The sequence below is a fragment of the Hippichthys cyanospilos genome, chromosome 2 (genome assembly GCF_059441005.1).
Source record: "Hippichthys cyanospilos isolate Australia breed blue-spotted pipefish chromosome 2, RoL_Hcya_1.0, whole genome shotgun sequence".
Lineage (NCBI taxonomy): Eukaryota > Metazoa > Chordata > Actinopteri > Syngnathiformes > Syngnathidae > Hippichthys > Hippichthys cyanospilos.
This window is the reverse complement of record NC_142370.1, coordinates 23,276,354-23,288,515: the sequence shown is the minus strand read 5'-3', so window position 1 is coordinate 23,288,515 and position 12,162 is coordinate 23,276,354. Positions and strand designations below refer to the sequence as shown.

The following is a 12,162-nucleotide window of genomic DNA, read 5'->3' as shown; positions in this document are numbered from 1 at the left end:
TACTGAGATAACAGTTCTGCTTGGCTGATTAACTGTTCTCCCTGTGCCTCAATGCTGTTGTAGTATTTCTCTATGCAGTCTATAGCTAATCTCCTTATTCCTCCCCAGCTGAGGAGCACTTTTATTGGCAGTTTTTTTTTCTCTCACTCATCTGCCCTCGCCTATTTCCTACTCTCACTTTGGTCTTCCCTCTGCTGCACATATATATTCTTTGTAGCGATTAGTTCGGATTTCTCTAATGTTAAATGTCATCATTAATTATGGCACAGCTCGGTTTTGTTCCGTATCTTGCACTTTTTTTTTGGGGGGGGGGGCAAAAATTGTTGAGGTTACGTTGAAATTGTAGTTTTTCCATTTCATTTCAAAATCTCTCACTGACACAAATGAAAAGGAAGAACAAAAAAGGGCTTTCTTTTTCTGCAGACCAAGAAGAAAGTATAAACAATTTCTTCAACTGATTTACTGGCAAGGTTTACGTACTTTGTTGCATTACGCTAGAAGCAGTGCAAGTCCAAGTGTTATGCAGAAATATGGATGGCATTTGTATCTTGATGCCGTTATCTGTTCAAGCAAACATTTGATTGTTGTTTTTCAATTCAGTAGCTTCATAGTGACTTTTGTTTTCAACACGAAAATGGGGGCGGGGGGGTGTCATTCATTTTCACTAATCCATATAGTACAGTAAAGTCGTTTAAAGAAGTATAGTCATGCTGTTGGCATCGCTTGCCCACCATAGGGTTATAGTGGACGTTTTGGGGATGATATGAGATAATAGGAGAGTGTACGATACCAACCACTCTCATGGCAGGTACATGTCTCCCTCATTATGTCTATGGGTTTTGTGCGTGTGTGGGGGTTCTTTTTTTTTTTTTTTTTTACATTCAGTCCTCAGTTGGGTGCTTTTTTCTAATTAATGCAGGTATAATGAGTCCAGCTGCGGACGGCTGCCCCCTTGGAATGTTAATTAGGAATTTCCACCAGTGTATCTTTGGAAAGGGATGCTGTCTAACAGCTTATAAATCAAATAAATCTTCTATTCTGAATAATAATGAGTAAGAAATAATGCAATTACGTATGTCTGATGGTGCATAGGAAGGTGACGACACTGTTATTCCTTTGTCCAAACTGACCGCAGCAGTGAGGTAATTAGCAGTCTTCTTTTAGTGCAGCTTGAACAAAACAAAATACCTATGGCAGTTTTTACTGTTTTTGAGGTAGTGGGAAGGTTACATGGGTGTTTGTAATGCAGTGTGAGCTGATATTATGGCCAAGAAGAAAAAGCTATATTCCAAAAAATAAATGCTGATGGTAACTTGAACAGGGTATCTCAAGTTAGTAACTCACGGCAAAGATGCCAATAATGGCTTGCCTTCGCTCGAGCGTTCCAAATCTCTGCCGCTTTTAGCTGGGCCAACAGGTCCCCATTCAGGCTGCATGTCTTTCTCTAGCGGTAATGAAAAATGACTCTCTGTTAATGAGATAAACGCAGTCATTAGATTGCCTAAGATAACTTTACGAGGAAAGGATGAGATGAAAGAATCTTAAATATTTAAAGGGAAAGGATTAATGACGAAATATGAAAAAGAGGGGATTCAACAGTTTAATAACATACTTAATAAGGTTTAAATATTCATTATTTACGATTTTTCTTGATAGTCATCCTCAGCAAGAATATTAAAATGAATTTCCCCTGAAATAATTTCTAAGCCCACCATTACATAGGCTTTGATTAGTTTCTGGGATTAAGTCAGCAAACAAATCAACCTGAAGTCATTTAAAAAAAAAAAAGTGCTGTGATGTCCCATTTTTGCACAGATTTGGGAAGAAGAGAGATGACAAGAACAAAGATGTTGTCAAAGCGACAAAAAGTAAATTGGAAGCCTGGAGTGAGGAAGAGGCTGATAGGTATCCTGACGACAGAGGGAGGTAGGAATCAGTGCGCTTCTGACACGAAACAACTACGAAGGTCTGAGTATTTGTGATGAGTTATCCTTCCTCCTTAATGCTTGTCACTGACAGCTATGATCCGCGATATGCTGAAATCGACTTTGGCCAGCTCGCCCCTGGCCCGCGCTCTCTCCCTGATGTGGAGGAGGACGACGACGACCCCAACTATGCTCGGATCAACAACTTCTTCCAGCCAAACTCCCAGCATCTGGTCGGCCGGACCCCTTCCCTTGCGAATCAGGAGAATAAACAGCCTCAGGCCTCTGCCGAGGAGTTAGAGGGGCTCTATGCCAAGGTCAACAAGTCCGGGCGACAACCTGCAGAAAGGTGAGACAGCACTGGAGAGGATAAGGAATTGATTATTAGATTGCAGCTCATTTGCGCCTTTGTGGAAAATTAGACTGGGTTTCCATGCAAGTGCCCAATTCTAATCTAATCTTGGCTTTGTATGGTTGACCATCTGTTTTTATGAATCAAGTATCCTATCAAGTGATACATTTTCTACTATGATTACATTTCGTCACGCATAACAAAGCTAACAGTTTTGTTTTTGTTTTTTTGCCAATCAAATTCTTCAGAAAATTAATCTCCGTGTAGTTCAATGCAGAATAAAAAAAAACATGCTTATCTCAAAGACCCAACCAAATTTTGATTAGAGGCACATACTAGTGATAAAGGACGTGAGTTTTAACTTAAATGGAATTACACTCGGGTTGCCGTTTTAGGACTCGTGATTTACTTGTTAAAAACCTGGGAGTGCTTTGACTCTGGAGAGCCATTTCCTTTGGGGGGGAGGGGGGGGGGGGGGCAGTTATGCTATGAGCAAGATGACCTGAAACAGCCCATGTCTGCAGATGCACATTATCAATATATAAATTAAATAAGTGTCAACTCCAGCCAGTGACAACTCCTAAATAAAGTACAATACAGTATAACATAAGAGAATCTACAATCTATGCAAAAGAAACAGTTTGTCAATGCAGCCTTTCCTCTTGAATAAAACATTATAACTTTAGCTGATACAACGCCTGCATTTAAATGTAGCTTAAGCTTTGCATGTATAAAATCTGAAGAGGATCCTAATGCAAATTCATCATCTCCCCAATGAAATAATAGACTCTTTAAAACCTCCTGCATATTTAACTCTCTGAGAAGAAATGCTTTTGACTTGCAAATTACAAAAGGGATGACATGAGAAGGAAACAGATGGAAAGACATGGCAGAAGGAAGGACCACTTGCATCGACAGAGTGGGTTTGTGTGTCAGCGCAGCAAAGTGCATTGGAGACGGGAAGATGCAGACAAAGAGTTAGCAGGGATAATTAGCCACAGTCCAGCAGCCTGACAGATGTGTTGGACCACTTGAACTCATTCACTGGTGGTGGGTGCTTCATTACTGGCCTGTTTTCTCTGTCTCTTTCTCTCACTGTGGCATGCCCCCTGCTTTGCTGGTAATGTAAATTTAGTTAGTCTTTAGCATTAGCATGATGGATTAAGAGCATTCTCCTTCAGGAGACTGTCCCGGAATCACTGAAAGCCATTTCAAATATTATTTTGCAATGTATGACACCCCATATATTCTCGTGACATTTAAATGACTCGTAACTTTCATTGTTCGTATGTTTTTGCGAATGCCATTATTAATTATTCTTATGCGACTAAAGTAATTAGAGCTTCACCGATGACTGTTTCTTTTGCAAGTATGGCTCTCAAGGGCCCACACAAGCACTTTTCTTGCTTGTCAAGTCTATTTATACAATTATACGGACACAAATCTGTTTTTATTTATTTTTTGCCACACAGCAAAGTGTAACCTAGCAGCAGTGTGTAGGTGTGTCTCCCCGCTGAGTGTCCCTCAAATGTTCTATGTTAAAGGCACTTATGGGTATTCTCCACTATGATCTTTATTGACCCCAAAACAACATGATGCAACTTTAAAAGAAAAATAGCTTGCTGAAGCTATATAACTACAGAAAGAGAGGAAACAACTTGTGTGTATTTTGATTTATATTTTGATGTTTTTTTTCTTTTTGTCGGCAATATCAATTTCTTGAAGGCACTTATGTGTTTCAGTGCCAGAAAGACATGCAAAATCGTAAACCGTTAAGTGCCATTGTGAAACACAAAAAATCTATACACTTCATAACGCTGTATTGGTACAGCAGCTGTGCTTTCTGCATTTTGTTTGATTCCTAGAAAACATCATTTTTGTTGTGAAAAATCATGTGATGCAATGTAGCATTTTGATTGTCAGTTACATATGTGGTGTTGGGACGTTTACCCACAGTTACATTTTGAATACTGTAGCTTCAAAACTAGTTGCGGAAGCCCGCACACGGTGCGACGATTTGGCAATTTTCTGCCTTGTTTTATCACACAGAAATGATTATTTTAAACACCGTACAAAAATATGGATCCGCCTGCATATGAAAGCTATCCTGTATGTCTTTAACATATTGTATTCCTAGAAACAGCCCAGCAACTTCTCATCTTTTACATTTTAGCGGTGCACAAAACGATGAGCCATCTGGGAGATGGAAGTCATGTGCTGGTGAAACACTTATTGCGGCGCAGCTTTATCCAAATGTTTTTTCATCTAATTCATCCACACACGGGTCCCCCCACCCTTCTCTTCCTGTCAAGCTATGAACAGTGGACTCCCAAGTGGCATCCGCCTATTTTACCACTGGAACATTTTCATTAGTGCCTCCAATGGCAGGTGCGTGTCGTGATGGGCGTCACATTTGATTAACGCTGTGCGAGAGTCTGACCTGTAGCAGGAAAAGGTTGGCTATGCTTGTCAAAAGGTATTAAGGAAGAGGGCTCTTGTCATATAGTTACTGGGCACAGAAATGTATGAGGAGATAAAAGAGCAGTGAAAGACTTGTCTCAAACAGACAAATAAATAAAACAATTGTAAGCTAAGTTGAAAGAAAGACATAGTCCAAACTTTGTTTTTATAGAAATGTGTTCCTTTGTCTCACAATTACTCTGAGAAATGTTGGTTTTCCAAACACGCAAAACTTAGATAAACAAGATACACTTATCAAGGCAGAAAGTGCGCAAAGTGTATCAGTGTTTAAGAACTAATTGTAGGAAACCTTCTGAGGCTGCTGTTCTGTTAGCAAGCACATTGAGAGGCAGTTATAGCTTGCAGTGAGGTTGACAAAAATATATACAATATTATATACAAGTTGGTACGTCCCGGAATGTTTTACCCCTTTCGGTTCATTTTTTCCCTTCATTGTGCTCGTCTTCCAACTGTGTTTTGAGCCTGAGTCACTAGTGAGATTTATAAAAGCAATCAGTCGCGCAGCACATCTTCTAATTAGTCTCGTCCTTCTCAAAGATGCTGATGATACAGTTTGTGTTCGTGCTCGTCCTCACCACATTTGCTATTATCAGACTAGTGTGTGTGTGTGTGTGTGTGTGTGTGTGTCTCATAATATAGTATAAGTTTAGCCTTTCCTCCGCCATTAAAATAACAATGTTGATCTTGTCTATCATTATGACAGGTACAATGTAACAATATATTAACAGAGTTGTTTCATTTGAGAGCAACATGTCGACTCACACACAATGGAAGCCCCTAATTAAGGGATCAGGGATTGCTTATTGGTCTTGGCGCAATATGGTGTGGCATGCCATGAAATATTTTGTCTGCATAATGTTGCTTGTTTAAAGATTTTTGTAAATAAATGCTTTTAACAGCAGGTTTTCTTGGCGCTAATTACGATGTGTCACTGTTGATCTATATACGATATAGCCGAGTCAAGTCTGGACCCATTTTGCACACGTTAGAGATTCTGTTATACATTCTGAATTCTGCATTGATATGCAAAATGGCTCAATGAGTCGTGTTCGGAACCTCTATGAGAAACACATTTTCATCAGGATGCTTAGAAAAAAAGAAAAAAAAACGGGGGGGATTTTCTGAGCACTGAGAACCCTGAAAGAAGGAAAAAAAACAAACAAACAGGTCAATTCCAATAGTTGTTATTTCTACACAGAAAGGTTGTCGACAGGGCAGGTGGCAGTACACAGATGTGTATTGAATAGCTGTGCGTTGAAAGGCCACATTGAAGAAATTCTTAAGATGTGACGATGAGCACCACGTGATCTAATGCCATTTCATGTATTCGTCTTGATAAACCTGAAATGTGCGCTGGTGTCCCTTCGGGCACAGTTGGAGGTTGAGTTTTGCACCGTTGTCGAGGACCTTGCAGACAGGCATACATACTCTTGAGTTGAATAATGGTAACAATTTGCATATCAATATGCCACTGGGAAGCGTATGACTCAGGCTTCTCTCCTTGTAAAGAGCGACATTAAATCACTGAAGGATCACCATCTTTACCACATACTAAATTGCATTTTTTAATACAGTTAAAACAGTGGTTGTTTTCATTCACATATGCACCCCAACGCACAGTAACAGGACACGTTTAATACAGGCTTCCAAGTCGTTGTTGTTTTGTAGAGACCTGTATTATGTGTTGCATTCTAGAAGCATATTGTGCCCCCCCCCCCCCTTTTTTTTCCCCATATTAAAGAGTTCCCTTCAGATTCTGATGAAAGCTGAAGGCCTGTAATTGTGGATATCCATTAGTCAGTCTCAATACAGTCATTCCCAACTTGTCAAAGAATTTGAGGGAAGATGATGCTAATCATGTTTCTCACAGCATTTCATTTCTATGCTTTTAGTATAAACTGTGATATGCTTTGTTATGTATCTTTCATAAGAATCATCAATGCACTTTTATTCCAAAAAAACCCCACCAGCCCTCATCTGCTCTTATGCATCTCACTGCAGTGGTCAGCGGCCTCAGGGGACACGGCGAGAGTACCCTCAGGGCCGGGCTGCTCCAGGCTATGAGGAGCTGGACACAGCGCGACGTAGAGTCCTAGAGAACGACCCGCATCGGGTGAGTGTTGCATGCTTTGGCTTCTTTACCTGGCATGGAGAATTACAAATGAGCAAGAACCCACCAATATGACATTGTTTTCAAATTGGCTGCCATTTTTGGTCTTTAATAGAGGTCATAGAACAAATACCTTCTACGGAATTTATTCTGAAGAATTTATTCTGTACAATTAAGAGTTTTTCAAGCTGGGCGTTTCATGTTAACATGTGATGAAAAGGTAATGAAAGCTTTTTATTATGTCAAACACTGTTGTTTTGACGATGCGGCCCAGAAAAAAAATGTCAAAACCTGGGTGGAAATTCATAAAACTGCGTACACATATCAGGTCTGGCTAAAACATGAATACAGTGTAGTCTCTTAAAAATGGCTCAGTAGTTCCGCCTATTGTTTTTTTTTTTTTTCCTTCTTTTTTTGAACAAAGCACCTATGATTCAAAGTGTCCTTTACTTTGGAACTTTATTCTAATGAATGCATCAGAGGGAATTTATCATGTTTAAATTTTGATTTTCATCTTAAAGTGTTGGAGAGGTGCAGACAAATCACTTGAACACGCCTTCTCTTTCAATGTGTTTTCCTTATTTCATGACTATTTACATGGTATATTCTCACCGAATGCATAAAAACTATGGATTGACAAATGTTGAATTATGTGCTTTACACAAAATGGTGAAAACATGTTTGATATTGTATTTTCTTCAAAATAGACACCCTTTGCTTTGTGCTTACTTGACATTCCCTCGATGATCTTTCAAGAAGTAATCACCTGGAATGGTCTTCACTTTACCATTGTTCATTACCAGGTTTAATTAATGGAATTTCTTACTTTATCAATGGGGTTGGGGCCATTAGTTGTCTTGTACAGATTAGGTGAATACACAGCTGACACTTCTTTTGGACAACTGTGAAAAATCACATTATGTAAACTGATAAAAATAAGGATCAACTGTTAAAATTCATATTATAGAAAGAACCAATCAAGTTTCATTTCTGCTCTCCTGGAGAGAATGACCCAACAACATGTGACTACACTGCTTTACAATCATGCTGCAAGTTTAACTTCCATTACAATATTCACGTATTATGTTTTATTGCAGTGATAAAATTCTAGATATTCAACAAAGAAATCAGATTTTTTAATGTAATTTTTTATTTTAACGCTTTGAAAAAACAACAACAAAGTGTTTAATGTGACTTCACTGTACAGCTTCCCAACATTGGGCATGTAAAATGTCATTTTCGTCTTCACACATCTAGCCTTGTGCTCCTCTAATCTCACCAGAAGTGATGCAATTCCACTCATTTCTCTCACTTCCAACTGGACCTTGCTCTTTTTGATGTGCGAATGATTTGGTCCAGAACTGTTGAATCCTCTGTTATCATCTTTCTTTTTTTCCCTTTGGGATCCCCATTTTTGAAAACGCTCCTGGGTACTACTGGGGCGGCGCCACAGATAGAGCCGCGGGTTGCCGACACCAGTGCTAGACACAATTACAAGCTACTAGACAATTACAGCTTGCTCCGGCCTTCCTGTGGGGAGTGCTTGTTCTCCCTGTGCCCGCATGGGTTTCCTCCAGGAACTCCGGCTTCCCGCCACATTCCAAAAACGCATGGTACGTGTGTTGGACACTCCAAATTGTCCTTAGGTGTGATTGGGAGTGTGGATGGTTGTTTGTATGCCCTGCAATTGGAAAACGGATGGACGGATGGATGGACAATAAATGGCAGCCACTTTGTCAGATTTGGTTTCATATTTCACAAAGCTCTACTGAGCAAAGACATAACCAGAGGCATGCTTGGGAATATAGGATGGATTTATTGTCCAACTTCAACTTGCATCCCACTGCGCCTGTTTCCTCACGTTTGTCTCTGTTTACTGAGAAATGAAGCTGTATACACGGGTTGTCATTAGCCACCCATAGACTCACAACACAGCTGCTTGCTTTGTGGCCCGAGGCCTGTGTCGCTCATTACACGTCCCTGTGCAGCATGTGTCGCTCCCTTCAGTGGGCCACCACTCTCTTGTTATCCAAACGCTGATGCAATTAAAGTGCAGCCGGCATGGGTGTGCCCTCTGTTTGGATTGTTGTTTTTTTTTTTTTTTTTTACCCGATAAAAAACAGCCTTTCCAGCAGCAAAAAATAAAAGTGTGTTTGTCCCCCTATAAGGAGCTATGCATGAAACGCACTACTCTGTTTACATACACACACATTGTGATCACGGGAAATTCAAGACGATCAAACTTCCTGGAAGTAACACAGGGAGAGATGAGCCTAAAATAGTAAAGAATGTAATGTAAATATGAGTGACACAATAAAGAATGTTCACAAATAAACAAAGTGTGTTGCCACCTATTGATACATTTTCCTGGATTAAGGAGTTGCACTAAAGAGTAGTATCATAGTGGTCAGCACCACCTGTACATTAGGATCTGGGAAAGGCGTAGTAAACCGCTGTTGGTAACTTGACTGCGTGCACGTTAACGTACTGATTTTATTTTTTGCAGCGTTTCTTTCCGTCAAATTAACACATGAAATCTGCTGCTATCAAACGTTTCTGTGAATTTCTCATCCTCCATTCACTCGACTGTATTGAACTTGCAGGCCTTTTATTCGCTCACATTTCTCTCGACTTTGTTCGCGGCTCAAGGCCAGGAGTGCTGTTCATACTGTTTTTTTTTTTTTTTCTACACTTTGAAAGCAAAGGTGCAAGTGTCTCTATTTGCTCATTTGAGCACTTAGATCCCAATTTGCACACTTGACAGCACTGCCATAAACTCAAGAGTCTGGTTACAGTATCTATTCATGTCTTCTGTTTATTTTTTCAGTAGTCTGCAAGTACAGAAGGTGTGAGACTGATTGAACTGAGGGCATTTGACCCTGGCTTTTAAGAGTTTGTGTGTGACCCTGTGTTTGTATGTTTAGATTGGTGTGCGTCGATAAATCCTTAAGTAGTGTTCTTAGAGGAATGTGGAGTGTAGAGTCTATCCACTTTCCCTCTGTGCCTCGGTCTATCAATGCCCCTTTAATTTGACCGTTCTCCCATGTTCTCTGTACCTGTGAATAGGTCACACTTGTAATTATGAAAACATTTCCCCATTAAGCTGCAAAGAACATGACACATTTCACTTTTCCTCAACTTGGTATTCACTAAATTTGACCTTGCCTCTGACCTTGCCTCAGTAGATACTTGAGTTTGACAACTCCCTCAGAAGGGCCATTATTGGTTAATTGTTCAAGTCACCTGTGTCTGTGTGAATGCAGACATTTCCTTTATTCTGGGAAGATTATGAATAATTCCCGTTGGGAAAGGAGTGCCCACTGGCAATATAAATCCAAAGTGATGTCTTCAATTGTCGCTTTGTTGACTTCAAGTCTTTTCTTCATGTATCTCCCTTTTAAGCAACAGAACCTCAATGATTGAGATGAGCTGGAAGCTAGATAAATGTGTGAAAAGTGACCACTGGCCGATATTGAAACCGCTGGCAAAAAGTAAGTAATAAAAAAAGAACTGTCTGTCATATTTGAGAACCAGTATATCAGCCAATATACAAAATAAGAGCACTGATATACAGGCAATGTACGCACTGTACACAAACACACATTGTTTTAATATTGGACCTTTTTACTTAATTTGACTTTGCTGTCAGAAATGTTTGATGAGCACAATGAATGCATCACCAATGACTAATTTTCCAGTATGTAAGGAACAACAGTGCAGGTAGTGCATCTGACATTGTAATGAGCTGGCAGGAACTCGCGCTTAACCGGGTGTCGCATGCCCTGGAGTCATTACCACGTATCCTGACTCGACTCTCTGTTTTTTGTATTTCCCTTTAATGGTGCGTGTGGTACGGACATCCATCACTTTGATGATATTTTAATGTTGCATCCTTGAGCTGCTTCTGCTTCAACTGCTACCACCCACTGGCCCCGCCCTCTCACATTTTGGCCATCACTTCATAAATAAACCCCCACATCATTAAGTAAACGCACACCCGCCTGTCACGGTGATCGATGGCTTACGTTCTCTCACAGATGCACGCACGCATTTAGGGTCCTGCTGATCTGTGCGTGGTACTTCGTACCCGCAGGCAAAGCTCCTAATAGTTTTTTCTCTGTTCACGGTTGTAACAAATGCATGCTTATTCACGTGTGAATCTGCAAGATTGAGACATCAGAAATATATTATTTTGGCCACCATTATGCTGTCACCTGCCATCCCTCCCCCCGCCCTTCCCATCATGGCCAGCTGTTGCATTGTTTCCTTGGTGGGATTCATCTGCTCCCGCTGTCCTAACTAGCCACTTTGACCTGACGAGTTGTTCCTTTGAGCACACCTCGTGTTGTGAACATCTCAGGCCGACACACAGTTGAGAGTTTTAGATGACGTGCAGGATGGCGCTTCCCGCTGTGAGAGCATGCTGTTGGGTAAGCCGCCAGCACTGTGACCCACAAAAAAGAAAAAGCTGCTTAAGCAGACAGGGCCGGGGGGAGACCCGAAGTAGAAAGGAAGGTAGTGGCGATCAAACTGAAAATAGAACACGCAATGATATATAACACGTGGGAAAACAAAGGCAAGGTGAGAACATGACAAAGCAATACAGGAAATCCGCAGACAATGTGAATAAAACGGAGTCTTACGGATGGAATATGGTAAGGATCTAAGAAAACAAGAATCTCAGGATTGGCATGAGGACGAGGCAGATGGGATGGGATGAAGTTACTGACAGACACTTGGAGGCTCTGACAAAGTGCAACAGGACATGAAAGACAACTTGATGGTGTCAGGTAGCAGAATGCAGCTTGATTGTTCTGAGCTCTATTCTAAAATTGGCAAAATCCCAAAACAAGCTTGTTCTGCAAATAACATCGGCTCAAATGCCAAACAAAAGAGTGCATTAGCATGTGCAAACAAAGCTTAAATATTTGTAGTGAGCAGTTAAGATCTGGGATGTGACTTAACTAAAAGAAGCTTTTCACCTGATATCTCCTGAGTCAAAGGGAACAAAATAGAAATATGGTGCTCTATAAGAAACAAGATGTGAGCTTGTGTGTTTTGGCATATTCGTATAATGAATCAGAATAAGTTAGATAAAATCAGGGTTAAAGTTGTTCTCAGATCTCAGAAGTACTTTGCACACTTTGTTAAAATATAACATTTTCAATAGATGTTTGAATTAGTTTTAATAAAGTTTGTCAAGTGTACCACTTGCGTCCAGTGGAAACCTCATATCTCCAAAACCATCACCATTCAAGGGACTCCAAAAATAACAAGTTTGTTCAACTATTAAC

At 40.3% G+C, this 12,162-nt stretch overlaps 1 protein-coding gene across 2 annotated transcripts in view; it reads left to right on the top strand.

Annotated features, from left to right (window-relative positions):
- The window catches only part of LOC148427885 (partitioning defective 3 homolog B-like), a 96,320-nt gene that overhangs the window by 67,621 nt on the left and 16,537 nt on the right, over positions 1 to 12,162 (top strand). The window contains exons 20-22 of one of the 2 annotated variants that reach the window (XM_088408546.1): positions 1,816 to 1,926; positions 2,020 to 2,274; positions 6,760 to 6,871. In XM_088408546.1, coding sequence (XP_088264672.1) covers positions 1,816 to 1,926; positions 2,020 to 2,274; positions 6,760 to 6,871 — 478 coding nt within the window. The remainder of the gene's footprint in view (positions 1 to 1,815; positions 1,927 to 2,019; positions 2,275 to 6,759; positions 6,872 to 12,162) is intronic. The other variant, XM_088408547.1, reaches the window with a different exon arrangement.